We start from the raw sequence: 15,218 nt of genomic DNA, 5'->3' as shown, positions 1-15,218 counted from the left end.
ACTGCGGCGGGAAAAGTGTGAGCAATACAACTGGGTGAGCTTTTTATTCAACAGAATAAAAACAAGGAAGTAAGATGACAATGACAATAAATTTAAGACTAGAGCTTAATGTCCTTACTTAAGTAGGCGCCTAAAATTTCTCAAACTGAAACTGGAGAGTTTCAGTTTGAAATGGGCATCTTCACCTTTTGTCCTGAACTGTGTGTAGTGTTGCCATATACTGTGCAACAGCAGTTATGTTCCTCTTCAGAAGTAGCTGCATTTCAGTAGCAGGTGAAGTGACTCTTGTACACACTTTGGATGACAGGTATTATACAGTTGAAAGTTTATATCCCCAAGTAAAGACTTAAGATTGTAAGTTAATGGCATATTTACATCTGCATTATTAGAGCATTAAAAAGTTTAGAGTCAATTTAGTTATGAACTACAACTTACTAAACATCACAATGAGGGGCATTACTTAATTCAGGTTTCAGAGTAGCAGCCGTGTTAGTCTGTATCTGCAAAAAGAACAGGAGTACTTGTGGCACCTTAGAGAGACACAAATTTATTTGAGCATAAGCTTTCGTGGGCTACAGCCCACTTCATCGGATGCATAGAATGGAACATATATTGAGGAGATATATACACACACATACAGAGAGCATGAAAAGGTGGGAATTGCCCTACCAAATCTAAGAGGCCAATTAAGTAAGGGGGGAAAAAAACCAAAAAAACAAAAAAACACTTTTGAAGTGATAATCAAGATAGCCCAGTACAGACAGTTTGATAAGAAGTGTGAGAATACTTACAAGGGGAGATAGATTTAAATAGGGACTGGGGATGGCTGAGCCATTACAAACATTGAATCTATCTCCCCTTGTAAGTATTCTCACACTTCTTATCAAACTGTCTGTACTGGGCTATCTTGATTATCACTTCAAAAGTGTTTTTTTCCCCCCCTTACTTAATTGGCCTCTTAGAGTTGGTAGGGCAACTCCCACCTTTTCGTGCTCTCTGTATGTGTGTGTGTGTGTATATATCTCTCCTCAATATATGTTCCATTCCATGCATCCGAAGAAGTGGGCTGTAGCCCACGAAAGCTTATGCTCAAATAAATTTGTTAGTTTCTAAGGTGCCACAAGTACTCCTGTTCTTATTACTTAATTCAGATACTAAACAGCAGCCTTCCCCCATTATTAACTAGAACAGACATACAGGAATACCAGTGTGACTGATACCAAGTAACATTGCTCTAATAAGGTGAGCGAAAACTGCTGTAACAACCAATGAGAATGAACTTTGCTGTAGGAAAGGAGATAAACAAAGAAATGACTGAAGTCTGAATTAAATCAAGTTTACTAGTGATTGAAAGCCAACTTGATCTACGCTGTGGGCAAAATGCCACATGCCTAGTGACTGATGCCCCATGTGTTCCACTTTGGTGTGACACACTGGAAATCCTGCAGCAGTTTAGATACATAATCAAAAACTTCTAAGTAAATACATATGATCAGTCCAGTAGCTTGTTATCGAGATACAAAAGGGATGGGAGCTATGCAAAGACCTTATGTAATTTGAGTTTAAGTTCTGTTTCCCAGAGGAGTACCGGAGGCAGATTAGAATAGCAGGATAGACATATTTTTTAGATATTTCTCCTAAAATGGTAAACTATGAAACAGTTATTTTTGACATTTAAATGGTCATGTTTAGGATATCAGAGTAAACATCCCATTGAGCAAAATGGGGTACTTCAGACCTCTCACAGTTATTGTTTCTGGCTGTCACTCTGGAAGAAGGACAAGGTGGGTGAGGTAATATCTTTTATTGGACCAACTTCTGTTGGTGACAGACAAGCTTTCAAGCTTGCACAACACTGCATATTAAGGAAGAAAGCATTTGTACTGGTTACACTAAGAGCTTAACAGTTTAACTAATGGTCTAATTTTTTTCCACTGATACTGTTAAACTGGTGCAAGAGGCAGTTTGAACATTTAGTTTAAGTTCTTTAGCTTTAAGCCAAACCCCAAGTATTCCAGTCATAAACCGATATAAGTGTCTATACATGGTTTTGTACCCATATAGCTAAATCAGTTTAAAAACCAATTTAGGTAAAGAGTGCAACTTTTGTGTTTAGACAGGACCTCAGACTATGTCTTTCAGAGCTAGCTGAAGGGGACTAGAAACGTTATTTGAAAAAATAAAAAACAAAATAGTTTGTAGAACAAAATCCTGCAGCTGTGGAGGGCACTGGGCCCTACTTACAATCCACCTTGCCAGATTCAAGGAGTGGGAATAACTTATTCTAGACAAAGTCATATCCATCCATTACACAAGGTCTTTCATGGAGGAAGAAAGTAATAAAACAGAAGGGGAGAACTGAACATTTTAAAATAAACTATTTAACTCTCCAACACGGACCTTTTGGGGATTTTAACCAAAACAGATCATTCTAGTGTCTACTGCCTCACCATTTTGTCAGCAAAATAAAAAATATAAATAAAATAGTCCTATTTTCTGTGTGCCAGCCTTTGCTCTCTCTGTCTCCAGTCCAGCTCAGAAACTTCCATACTTTCACACTACAGCTGTCCTCTAAATAATTCACCAAATGAAAGCACATTTTGATATCATTGCAGGGTTTCTTCCGGTTACGGTAACCACAGCCAGTGCAGTGAGAGAGAGAGATTTATCAGCAGAACCAGTTACAGCTCACACGGGGGAAAGTAAGAAAGGGTTCTGTATTGATCTTGAATTTGAAATTCTCCCTTTATAGATTTTCAGTGTCCAGCTAATGGAAACTTCTTCTCCAGAAGGAAAAGTAGAGATATACATTGGATTATTCAATCACCTAAGGCAGTGGTGCTCAAATTTTTTCAGACGCACCCCGCCTTTACCAGTAATGGAATCTGTCCATCCTCCCCTCCCCAATCCCTCCAAAGCCAAGCTGGGGGAGAAACTGGGGCTGGGGATGGAGAGGGAATGAAGGCAGCGCCAGGCTGGAGCTGGAACAGGGGGCAGAGTGGAGCAGTGGCTGGCAGCAGAGCTGGTCTGGGGGCAGAGCGGAGCTTCGGCTGGGGGCGGAGAGAGAGTAAGAGCAGAGCTGGGCCTGGAGGTGGAGCTGAACGGGGTTGGGGGAGAAGCTGGTCTGCAGGCAAAGCAGGGCTGGAAGCGTGGTGCTCCCTCCTCATCCCACATGGGGGCTGGCCCCAGCCCCACCGTGGGCCCTCCCGAATGTTCCTCCGTGCCCCCCTTGTGGGGCATGCCCCACAGCTTGGGGACCACTGACCTAAGGGATCAAAAAGAAGAACTAGGAGACCGGGGTTCCAGTCTCTGCTCTGACACTGAATCACTTTGTGACCTTGGACTAACCACGTCACATTGTGGCATGTAGTTTTGTCGTCTGTGAAACGGAGATAATAAACTGACCTACTTCAACAGAGAGGGGCATGTGTGGAGATATGAACATTAGAGAACTCAAGACATATTAAGAAACTCAGTGAGTAATTGATAGATCATAGAAATTAGGGTTGGAGAGACCTCTGGAGGTCATCCAGTCCAACCCCCTGCTCAAAGCAGGACCAACCCCAACTAAATCATCCCAGCCAAGACAGGCCTTAAAAACCTCTAAGGATGGAGATTTCACCACCTCCCCAGGTAACCCATTCCAGTGCTTCACCACGCTCCTAGTGAAATAGTTTTTCCCTAATATCCAACCTAGACCTCCCCCACCGCAACTTGAGACCGTTGCTCCTTGTTCTGTCATCTGCCACCACTGAGAACAGCTTAGCTCTATCCTTTTTGGGACCCCCCTTCAGGTATTTGAAGGCTGCAATCAAATCCTCCCTCACTCTTCTGTAGACTAAATAAGCCCAGTTCCCTCAGCCTCCTAATCATTTGTGTTGCCCTCTGCTCTCCAATTTGTCCACATCCTTTCTGTAGTGGGGGGCCCAAAACTGGACACAATACTCCAGATGTGGCCTCACCAGTGCCAAATAGAGGGGAATAATCACTTCCCTCAATCTGCTGGCAATGCTCCTACTAATGCAGCCCAATATGCCATTAGCATTCTTGGCAACAAGGGCACACTGCTGACCCATATCCAGCTTCTCATCCACCCTAATCCCCAGGTCCTTTTCTGCAGAACTTCTGCTTAGCCAGTCAGTCCCCAGCCTGTAGCAGTGCATGGGATTGTTCCATCCTAAGTGCAGGACTCTGCACTTGTCCTTGTTTGACCTCATCAGATTTTTTTTTTTTGGCCCAATCCTCCAACTTGTCTAGGTGACTCTGGACCCTATCCCTACCCTCCAGCGTACCTACCTCTCCCCCAAGCTTAGTGTCATCTGTGAACTTGCTGAGGGTGCAATCCATCCCATCACCCAGATCATTAATGAAGATGTTGAACAAAACCGGCCCCAGGACTGACCCTTGGGGCACTCCGCTCGATACCGGCTGCCAACTAGACATCGAGCCGTTGATCACTACCCGTTGAGCCCGACGATCTAGCCAGCTTTCTATCCACCTTATAGTCCATTCATCCAATCCATACTTTTTTAACTTGCTGGCAAGAATACTGTGGCTTTCCCCATATCCACAGAGCCAGTTATCTCATCATAGAAGGCCATCAGGTTGGTCAGGCATGACTTGCCCTTGGTGAATCCATGTAGGCTGTTCCTAATCACCTTCCTCTCCTCCAAGTGCTTCAAAATGGATTCCTTAAGAACCTGCTCCATGATTTTTCCAGGGACTGAGGTAATAATAATTGGAGATATACCAATCTCCTAGAACTGGAAGGGACCTTGAAAGGTCATCAAGTCCAGCCCCCTGCCTTCACTAGCAGGACCAATTACTGATTTTTGCCCCAGATCCCTAAGTGGCCCCCTCAGGGATTGAACTCTCAACTCTGGGTTTAGCAGGCCAATGCTCAAACCAACCAGTCTGTATTTCCCTGGATTCTCCTTCTTCCCTTTTTTAAAGATGGGCACTATATTTGCCTTTTTTCAATTGTCCAGAGAGTGCAGAGAATCAAAGATTAGCAATTGTGGTATTTGTGTATCAAGACAACGGGAGGCCCTTTCACCTGAGATGAGGGAAGTACAGTATGTGTTATCAGCTGCTATTTTAAACACAATGGAAATCCCTTACTCACTATTTGTCAAACCACATTCTTTCACTACAGACTCCATGCATGATAGATATGGAGTATTTTTATACCAATGTGGGCTAAATCTAACTGTCAGTGGAGAGAGTTACAGTAAAGCTTGAGGATTTTAGGTCTCTTGGAAAAGGAAGCCATTCCTGAATGCTCAAATGAGCTACAGTGCTCAGCATTACTTCAGTGACAGTACACAACTTCTCCTTCCCAAGGGGCCTTGTCTGTTCAGTATCCAATCAGCGTCTCATTCCCGTTTCCTCATCCACGGAAGTTTTTCCAATCCTGAAGTTGGGGACACTGACACAGTCCTGAGAATGTTAAGAGCACTTGGTTGATCTCAAGCACACCAAGAATCCCAGCTTAGCTATGCTTGGAAGAAAGACCTGGTGGCATTGCAGGTACTAGGATTCTCCCCTTCACCCATGTAGAGGCAGTGGAGAAGCAGGAGCTTGGCAGAGAAGGCCATCCCTCTCCCATGAAGGAAGAGGAGAAAGAAGCCACCAAAACTGTCCTGGCACCTGTACCCTGATTGTGCAGGTGGTAGAGAAGGAGTCTCAACTCCTCCCCTTTTCCACGGCTACACAGGAAATGTGGGGAGGAGGACTCTTCCTCCAAACATCACGCAGACAGGGAAGAGCCTCTTCCCCTCTCAGCAGCCAGAAAGAGGAATCGTGGGGCTCCTCCATCCCTGCGGCCTACAGTCTGGGGTACAAGAGCTAAATAGTGATAGGTTCCTTGGAACTTGGGGAAAGGGGTTTGGCCTGACACAAGGGATACAGAGCCACTTAGTTTGGATCTTGGCCAGCAGAAGCTGAATGCACTCTCCCTCCCCTCCCCCTCGCATCTGAAACAGCAAGTGTGGGATACTGACTAGTATTCAATCCAAATCACTAAGATCACTACTGCCTCATGACCTCAGTGAGCCCATACTGGTCACCACATACGCTCTATTCCAAAGAGAGGCATCAGAGACCCAAATTTGTTGTTCCAGATGAAACGTCCCTTCGCCCATGAAAATACAACAGGGAAACCCAGGTCTTTACACAGGCTCTTTACACAGCCATGTTCCAGAATTCCTTTTCCCAATAGCCTTAACAAAACAGACTTGCTACACTTTACAAAATACTGTATGTAAAACAACTAGAAACAAGACAGTAAAGCAGCAGCATTGTCTTTTTAATTAAAGGAACCTGACAGGTGAGGCACTATTTATGAAAGGCCTTCACCAGCAAGCAGTATTATTTTTTGCATACTTGGTGAAAAGACATCTTAGCTAGAAAGCAAGAAGGCCCCTGAGGATAAAAATTAAAAGAAATATCAAAACTTGCATTCATTAAATTATTCCCCTGACGTCTAGCATAAATCTCCTCCTGCAGCGCTCAATACGGCTTCTTCAGCACTTTGTAGGCTGAAGAGAGCCCTGACAGCCGAAATGCAAGCGCTACATGTGGAGAGATGCAACCTCAAAAGCTTTGTGTGATGCAGTTTCAAACGAGGCAGACAAGATAGAGCGAACACTATGTCATCTTCACACTAGATGTTCTATTAGGAGATTTAGAACAGCAGAATAAGATCTTTTGGCGATTCTGAAAGCAGTTTCATCCTCCTTAGAGCTCCTCTACTCAAGAATCTCTGCTCCAGTTTCTCTGGAGTTACAACTGAGATAAAATTCTTACTTGTCTTTGGAGCCATGAAGGGCTCCAGAAGAGAAGAGATGCCTTATGTGACACTGTATGGAATATGTAGGGCACTTTATGATATTGATACCAATATTATAAAATTGCAAGGAATCTGACCAGATATACTGTGTGAGGTGTCTGCAAAAATGTTATAAATTTCCAAGTATAATGATCCTGTTTATAGGTGTGTATTACCTTCTTTATGAGTTATAGCTACGTATGGTATATCTGTATTTCCAAACTTGTGCTGTATTTCTAGGTGACACCGCCAGATTGGCATCAGCATGGCCTAGCCTGTTCAATGGCCCATCAAGGGTGATCAACTGTACAATAAACGCGTTGAAAAAAAGCCAGAGACTACACCTGCTGAGTCCGCATGCCTATGGTCAAAGAACTCTAAGGCTTTTCCATGTGCTGTGAAGCTTGTGTTTGGGATACAGGAAGTACAAGCCTCATGGCTAAAGAATACAAAAGGCAGCAGCAGCATCTCCATTTTGTCTTCATTTCTGCTTCTTACCTCTGGAGTAACTTTTCTACACACTGAAAAAGCTTTGAACAAAGGACTGAATGACCCATCCAAGCTGTGGATGTGCTCCAGAGGGACTTTCAAACCAGCAAACTCACCAACAGTGCTAAGAACCTGATACATGGACTTTGAATCTCTGTATGCAGTTGAGTGCTTTATCATTTAAAAACTCTCTTCTTGTTCTTTCATTTTTCTTTATAATAAACCTTTAGATTTAGACACTAAAGGATTGGCTGGCAACATGGTATTTTGGGTAAGATCCAACCTAATATTGACCTGACAATGTGGCTGGCCCTTTGGGGCCAGAAAAACGTTTTGTATAGTGAGCAGAGTTTTTTAAATAACATCTCACTGTACTGGATTCTGTGCTGACTGGAAGCCAGAATGCAATACTTTACTGCAGGGGTCCCCAACACAGCGCCCGCGGGGGCATCTAAATGCACCCACGTCCTGGCCGGCGGTGGAGCATCCGCCGAAATGCCACCGAATTTCTGCAGTGTTTCGGCGGTGATGCCTCTCGATGATGTCACTTGTTGGTGGCAAATGACGTCATCGAGAGGCGTCGGCGCCGAAATGCCGCAGAAATTCGGCGGCATTTCGGCCGGTGCTCCACCTCCACCACGGTCCTTCGTCTGGCGCCCGCCAGACGAAAAGGTTGGGGTCACACCTTGCTCCTGTACCTGATTTTTCTGGCTTTTTGTTTTGTGTTTTTAAATAGGAAGGTTTACTTTTCCAAGTGTTTAATCTGAGATATCACAAAGATGATGAGATTGCAGCCAAAAAAAGACACCGGTCTTGTGTTTTTATACTGTAATACAAAATGATACTTAAAACTGCTGTCATGAGTCTTTTATCTCAGTCTCAGCTCTACTCAGGACTAGTCCACAGGGCCACAACCTCTTCCCAAGAATCCTCCATATCTGCACTGGATCCCTCCTCTGACAGCGCCACATCTCAGCCACCATCCTTCAATTCAAGGACAGACAGGACTTCTTTTAGAGCTTAGACAGAGAGATTGCCGGTGAGCACCCCAAAAACCACTTTCACCGCACTCCCTGCAAGGTAGCCAAATGCACTGTAACCAGTATTTACAGTCAGTGTTGGCCTGAGGAAGTACCCTGGTAACCTCCACTCACACAAGTCTGATTTAGAAACTGGAGCAATAGGTTGCTCAAATATCTGTTTGATTTTAGGAAAGAACTAAATGGTGATAATGTAGTAATCCTTGGAAAGTCCAGAGGTAGAGAATGTTAAACACACAACTTAAATGGGAACCCATGAATGCAACCCATGAAGTTAGTTAAGAAGAATTATAGGCTGTACCTAAGGACCATAGGATGAAAGTTTCATTTTCTTATTCAGGACTTCTCGTGGATATCAAAATGTATTTGAAATCAAATTATATGTTAGGGAGGGAAGTACATTTAGTTCTGCTGTCCATAGGTCAAGGAGGATGCTGAGAAGTTAGAGAGGGTCCAGAGAAAAGCTCATTAAAAAAAAAAAAAAAGAGTTCAGAGTGATTTGATCCCAGTCTGCGAGGATCTACATGGGGAGGAGATATCTGATACAGCGTTCTTTAATATGACTCGTTATAACTTTGTATGCTAATGTCTGGAAGTTGCAGCTTGTCATTCATACTAGAAATATAGCACAATTTAACAGTGAAAGTTATTAATCATTAGAATTAAGTATTTTGAACAAGACTGATGCCTTTATGAGAGATGTTCTAATTCAACCAGAAGTTATTGAACTTGATGCAAGAATTTTGCCCTGTAATTCCATGGCCCATGTTATGCCAGATGTCAGGCTAGAGGACCACAAAAAATAAAAACTAGAACTACCTATATCTAATGGTTACTGAATATAGCTGCAAGTAGGGTCTCTGGCATTCTTTTCCTACCTCGATGGATTCACTGTGGCATCTTGGATAAGTCACTTCTCTGTACGTCAATCTTTAAAATGAGGGGAAATAACTATAGTAAGAACTGCTGCTAGAAGAGGGCCTCATCCTCCCTGATTGAGCTAACCTTGTTATCTCTAGACTGATTCTTGCCTGCATATTTATACCTGCCTCTGGTAATTTCCATTACATGCATCTGACAAAGCAGGTATTCACCCATGAAAACTTATGTTCCAATACGTCTGTTAGTCTATAAGGTGCCACAGGACTCTATCGCTTTTTACAGATCCAGACTAACACGGCTACCCCTCTGATACTATTTGACTCTGGTATTTCTATTCCCCCTATTTACATTGCCCTTGTAGCTTCAACTGCTGAAGTTGACTTTTGCCATCTGTCCTAACCTATTACATAGCATTGCTGCTGCTGGTAGATACTGAGCTGAAATTCACTGGCTAGTGAATTGATACACTCTGGATAGCCCCTTAGGGCCCAGCTCTTCTAGTTGAAAGGCACCAGGTACATTGTTATAAATCTCTTATGGCATTAGTAGCTGTTTTATTCTATTCTTTTACGCTGATTGTTTTATGATAGTAAAACTGACCAGATGGGTTTAAAATGTATATAGCTATTGAAGGGGAGGTATGTGCTTTTAAATTTTGTTGCGTTTTGAGGCTTTGAGTGGTTAGGAAAATTCACCAGATGAGTCAAGGATCGCCATCACAGATCAGGAAGTTTAGCTGTTTTCATGAACTCGTTCAAGACTGTGTTAGAATAAAGGTCAGACTCAATCATTACATTTTTTAATGTTTATTTATAAGTGTAACAACAAGCAGGCATTCATTCACCTGCCAGATTTCAGAGAGATCTAGAGACTGGAACACAGTTCATCTTCAGTTCTAAATTACTAAAGCTTTCTCCAATTTTAATTGGATATTAAGGTCAGAATCCTTACAAGAGAAACAGATTACCTGTCTCCGCCCCCCTCTGCTCTCAAGCAGGCTTTATGACATCGTCCAAAGTCTTCAATCTCTTCTTAATTCAAAAGAAATTGGCAATCTAGTATTCAGCCAGTTAGTTAACAGCTAATCAAGCCTGTGTCAGTCACTTTTGGTCTGAGCCCCATGATCTACAAGCATGAAGACCTGCAGCCATGAGAAGCATTTAGGATTTTCAGCAAGTTTTGGGTCACACAGAAGACCATTCAAATTACAAGCATTTTCCTGCTTAAAGAGTCGCCTAAAGGAGGTGACTCTCCTCTTACACAGCTGTACAGTACATATTCCAAGCCCATTATCACAGTGATTTTCCATCAGCCAATGAAGAAAGATTAAATTCCTTTGGCCTACCTAGGAGCAGCATCGGGGTGCTGTCCAGACAGGATGCTGCAGAGCAACAAGAGGCATTCCAATCCCCAGTCCAGGGAGGAGTACACTAGCTCCATGGCTCAACCACTTTGATCACATGTTTCTTTTCCCCTCACCAGGATGGCCCTTTATAAGACTTCTGAAAGAATCAAATATTGCTGTATAGCTCCTGCGGTTTGACAGGTAAAGAGTCTACATTAGCTATTGAACAGAGGCTTACCCAACCGCAACATGCCTGATTTTACCCTGACCTGAGGGGAGTAGTCAATGTTTGACTTCTCTGTCCCATCAGATGTTGGCAGGCCGTCTCATGAGTCAAGAAGACAGCAGCTGACCATAAGAAACTGCAATGGGTATAAGTGGGGCTAGATGTTGAAGTACAGTGATTCTTACTCACAGAGATTGTTAAATAACCATCAAATCCGAGGTCTCAAAGACATTTTTACCAGGGCATATTTGCAAGGGCCACTGTGGGTGTGATGTTCCTCCTCTCCCCACACACATACACACTTCTCTGGAGCACTAAGTAGAACCAACCCATTAAGGATCAGGAGGGCGTATCCAGTATAATAATTTCCTGCAGTAACAGACAACCTCCAGGAAATGGTTAATTTCAGTCCTTTCTATCCTCTCTTCCCCTGCATCTAAATTTTTGTAACAGTAAAATCAAAAAATGCTACAATGCATTTACATGATCTATGGTATTCATTCTTCTGAGCAAGATCAAAGAAGAGCCTTTGAGGATTGAGACAATTTTAATAGCCTCAACACATCTTTAACATTTTAAATACAAGAGGAATTCATCTGGATTACCTCTTCTTCTCTGCGGATGTTGCACTGTATGGGGGTCACTTTGACTGGATTTGAGGAAGAGATTTTAGCAGCCAGCTCTTTCGCAGCAGTTTGTAACCTGTCAAGTTTACGAGAAGCAATAACTACATTGCAACCTGTCAAAACAAAAACAAAAACCCTTTAGACAGAAGTTGTTCAAATAGGATAGTTTTATTAGACATTTAATAAGGTCAGAGATTTCTTGCAAGACTGACAGCTCATTAATAGCTGCCTAGAAGTTAGAGATCAGCAGTCAGTGTAACTTTCTGGTCTCTGTGGGTTCACATTTCTTTCCCTCATGTAAGTTCTGGAGGTAAGAAGGCTCTGCAATCAGAGCCAGGCTTATTTGCAGGGTCACAAAGTGCTAGAGGGAAAGTGATTGAAAATGTGGCTGCAATTTGCTTCCCTCTGCTCCACAACTACTGACGTTATTAGGGTGGCCTGTAAATTGTTGAATCAGCACAGCACCCCCAGTTATTACTTTGTCGTCTGTGCCCAGGGCTGCCCGATCTATGAATTAAGAACCTCAGAATTGTTAATTTAAAAAGTGTTCAAAGGTATTTCAACTCCTTGTACCAAACAAGAGCCGATTTACTGGAGCTCAGTGAGTAGTATGTGAAACTAATGCTCAGAAGAGTTGCTGCGTTATGGCCCTGGAGACCAAACTTCTTTACTAGATAAAGGTACATTATGGAGAGCAGTAGTGCCAGCTTCCCATATGCTGCTCCAGCATCCTTAACACCCTGAGCTGGAGGGAGTGGGAAGAGAAGGGAGCTCAGTCTTCATAGACCATTTAATCCTTGGCTTTCAAAGCTCAATGTGGGGAAGCTCAGTTAGTGCCAACTGTAATGTTATTTTGCTATGTGTGGACACTTGGTCACTAGGATCTAGACTGCTGCAAGCAAATTAGATTCACATAGACTGCTCGAGGATTCAGGGCTACTTTAAATCAGCATTGAAGGTTTCACTCTATGAAGTACTCAAACCAGGCCAAATTCATTCCTGGTGCAACTCCACTGATTTCTGTGGAGTTACACCAGGAATGAATTTGACTTTTCATTATTTCCTGACATCAATACAGAGGGAAGTACGCCAGCAGCATGCCCCTAGAAATGAGCATTTCAGTCACCCGGTGCTATTGTCTTATGTTAGCAGACTTAAAAGTCCTGCTCAGACGCAAGTCTCCTACCTCTTAGCATAAGAGCACCGGTCATGTTCACAATAACCTGATCAAAAGAGTCAAGTTATTCATGAGCTTTTAGTACAGCTTAGAGCAGTAGAGCTCAAAGTCTTGTCATACCAGAAGTGGCACTTCTGATCACCAATTAACAGGTTATACTAATTCAGCAAAGAAGTATAAAAGATGAGCCAATGAACAAGACAACAAAAAATACTAATTCTCTGTATAACAGAACATCTAAATAAAATATGGCATTTATATTTGATATAAACTGCAATACATTCAAAGTAGTGAATAGGAATAATCAGCTAGTTTCTCTTTATGATTTACAAAAGAAAAAAAAATCAATGGTTATGAGTATATAAGACAGTAGATTCTAGCCTGGACCTATGCCAAAGCAGCACAACGGAAGGCCTTGGGCACATATCCTGATTAAAGGCACATATCTTGCCAACTACATGGATTAGAAATGAACAACATTGGAAAAGTTGTTACCCCAAGATTTCGGCTGATGCAAAGCATTAAAAAGGTCCAATCCTACAAATTCTTTACTATCAGGAATTGTGCTAACTACCAAGACTGTACCCACTGAAATCAGTGAATAGACTCATAATAGGTACTATGCCCAGTAGTAAGCATTTCAGGACTAGGCCCTAGATCTCTAACAACAGGCATTGCAAAATATCGGCTGTTGAAATACTGTGGAAATGTGTTGCAAAGGGGCTTGACCATGGACAACTACAAACAGATCAGGGACAAGTACAATCTTCCAAGTAGTGGTCCTGGACCAGTGATTAAAAAAATAAAGTCCATGACCCACCTGTGCCAACAAAATGCATAGTGTAATACCAATACACTTTGGCATGACCATTTACATAAGGCATGCCTTTTCTCCAGGTTTACCGGTGAGGTGTCAGTTCTAAGGCACTCAAGATTTAAAGGCTGTTGCAGCAAACATAGGAAGCTCAGGCCTGGTCTACACTGGGCGGGGGGGAATATCGATCTAAGATACGCAACTTCAGCTACGAGAATAGCATAACTGAGGTCGACGTATCTTAGATCGACTTAGAATCACTTACTTTGCATCCTTGGGGCGCGGGATTGACGGCCGCCACTCCCCCCTTGACTTTGCTTCCGCCACTTGCTGAGCTGGAGTTCAGCAGTTGAGGGGAGTGTGATCAGGGATTGATTTATCGCGTCTACACTACATGCGATAAATCGATATATCGATTGCTACCCGCCGATCCGGCAGGTACTGTAGACGTACCCTCAGAAACTGAGGTATCATCTAGCTACCAAATTTGTACTGATACAACTATACTGATCTTTAAACGGGGTGGACTTGATTTAATCATGGATTTCTACATAGAAATGCATTCTGGAATATGCTGCTCAAACAGTTTCACTTCTGTGTCTACTGTCTGTCCCTCCCTTCTCACACTGATCTCCAGATTTCTTCTTGTCCAGATCTATTCTACCCTCACCAATCTTCTATTCACTGAACTTTTTGAAACTTTGCACTTTTAGAGAGAGGTAAGGGATTGACTCTGTGTACACACATTTGCAGAAGAACAATAGGGTTGAGGTCTGTTATTTCTCACCTCTCTATATTAATTTATTTAAAAACATTTTTGCTGTTAACAAGCATGTTCTTTGGAGATACAAATCCACAGTTTGAGAACTGCAAAACTAAGCATCTCTGATGGTATCTTCTAGACTGGGCACTGAGTCCCATTGGGTAGATAGAAAGATTAACCTAAATCATCTATACAGAAGTCCCTGGAACCCCATAAAATTGGGTCCCTTATCCATGAACTATTAGAATTATTTGCAAAACTTTTCTTAAACATTACATGTCTCCTACTACAGAATAAGAATTTATAATCCCTATTCCATGATGAGATATCTTTGACCTATAATGTATCTTAATTAAAACTATCTTTAGATGGCTTTTTGAGGAAAAAGCCTTTTTATCAAAAACATCCAATTTAAATAAAACATCTTTTTTTAAAAAATCATTGATTTTTATCCACCCTGTTTTTAAATCAATTACCAAATTAAGCTTAGTTAACTTAAGCCAGTTTCAGTGGGTGAATAAAGCCATGCTTGTGCCAAATACAAAGTGGGAGTTTGTTATCTGGAAACAAAAATTGCACCAGTTTCCCCTCCAATCTGTGCAATATAAACCTAAATGACACGTTGAGGAGAGGCAGAATTAGGGTTTGTAAAGCATCTGTGACAAAAGGTGCTTAAGTGGCTTCCTCCCTCTCCCCTCTGGGGATCCCCATTTTCTTCTCCCACAGGGCCCACCTTGTGCACCGACTATTTGGAGGGGTCCCCTATTCTTCTCCCCCACCTCCTCAGTGGAGTGTCCCCCCCCCATGCCAGCTTCCCCACTGCAAGGTCTCCCCCCATTCTTCACCCTCCCTCGCCCACGGAGGGCTCTCGGGCCCCCAGCCCCACCTAGGCCCAGCAGGTCGGCGGTGATGGCCTTGCCGATGCCCGTGCCGCCGCCGGTCACGATGGCCACCTGGTGCCGGAACAGCCCGGCAGCCAGAACCCCGCAGCGCGCGCCGCTGCCCTGCGCCGCCATCTTAGCACAGC

The 15,218-nt window shown here is 43.0% G+C and overlaps 1 protein-coding gene across 1 annotated transcript in view; it reads right to left on the bottom strand.

The window, feature by feature from the left end:
* Positions 1-15,218, bottom strand: part of PECR (peroxisomal trans-2-enoyl-CoA reductase) — a 26,015-nt gene extending 10,797 nt beyond the window's left edge. Inside the window, exons 1-2 of the mRNA XM_045032680.1 lie at positions 15,078-15,218; positions 11,417-11,550 (exon numbers count right to left, since the gene is read on the bottom strand). Coding sequence (XP_044888615.1) covers positions 11,417-11,550; positions 15,078-15,207 — 264 coding nt within the window. The 5' untranslated portion in view covers positions 15,208-15,218. The remainder of the gene's footprint in view (positions 1-11,416; positions 11,551-15,077) is intronic.

Source organism: Mauremys mutica, chromosome 10 (assembly GCF_020497125.1).
Source record: "Mauremys mutica isolate MM-2020 ecotype Southern chromosome 10, ASM2049712v1, whole genome shotgun sequence".
NCBI classification, from domain to species: domain Eukaryota; kingdom Metazoa; phylum Chordata; order Testudines; family Geoemydidae; genus Mauremys; species Mauremys mutica.
This window is presented reverse-complemented; position numbering and strand designations above follow the sequence as displayed.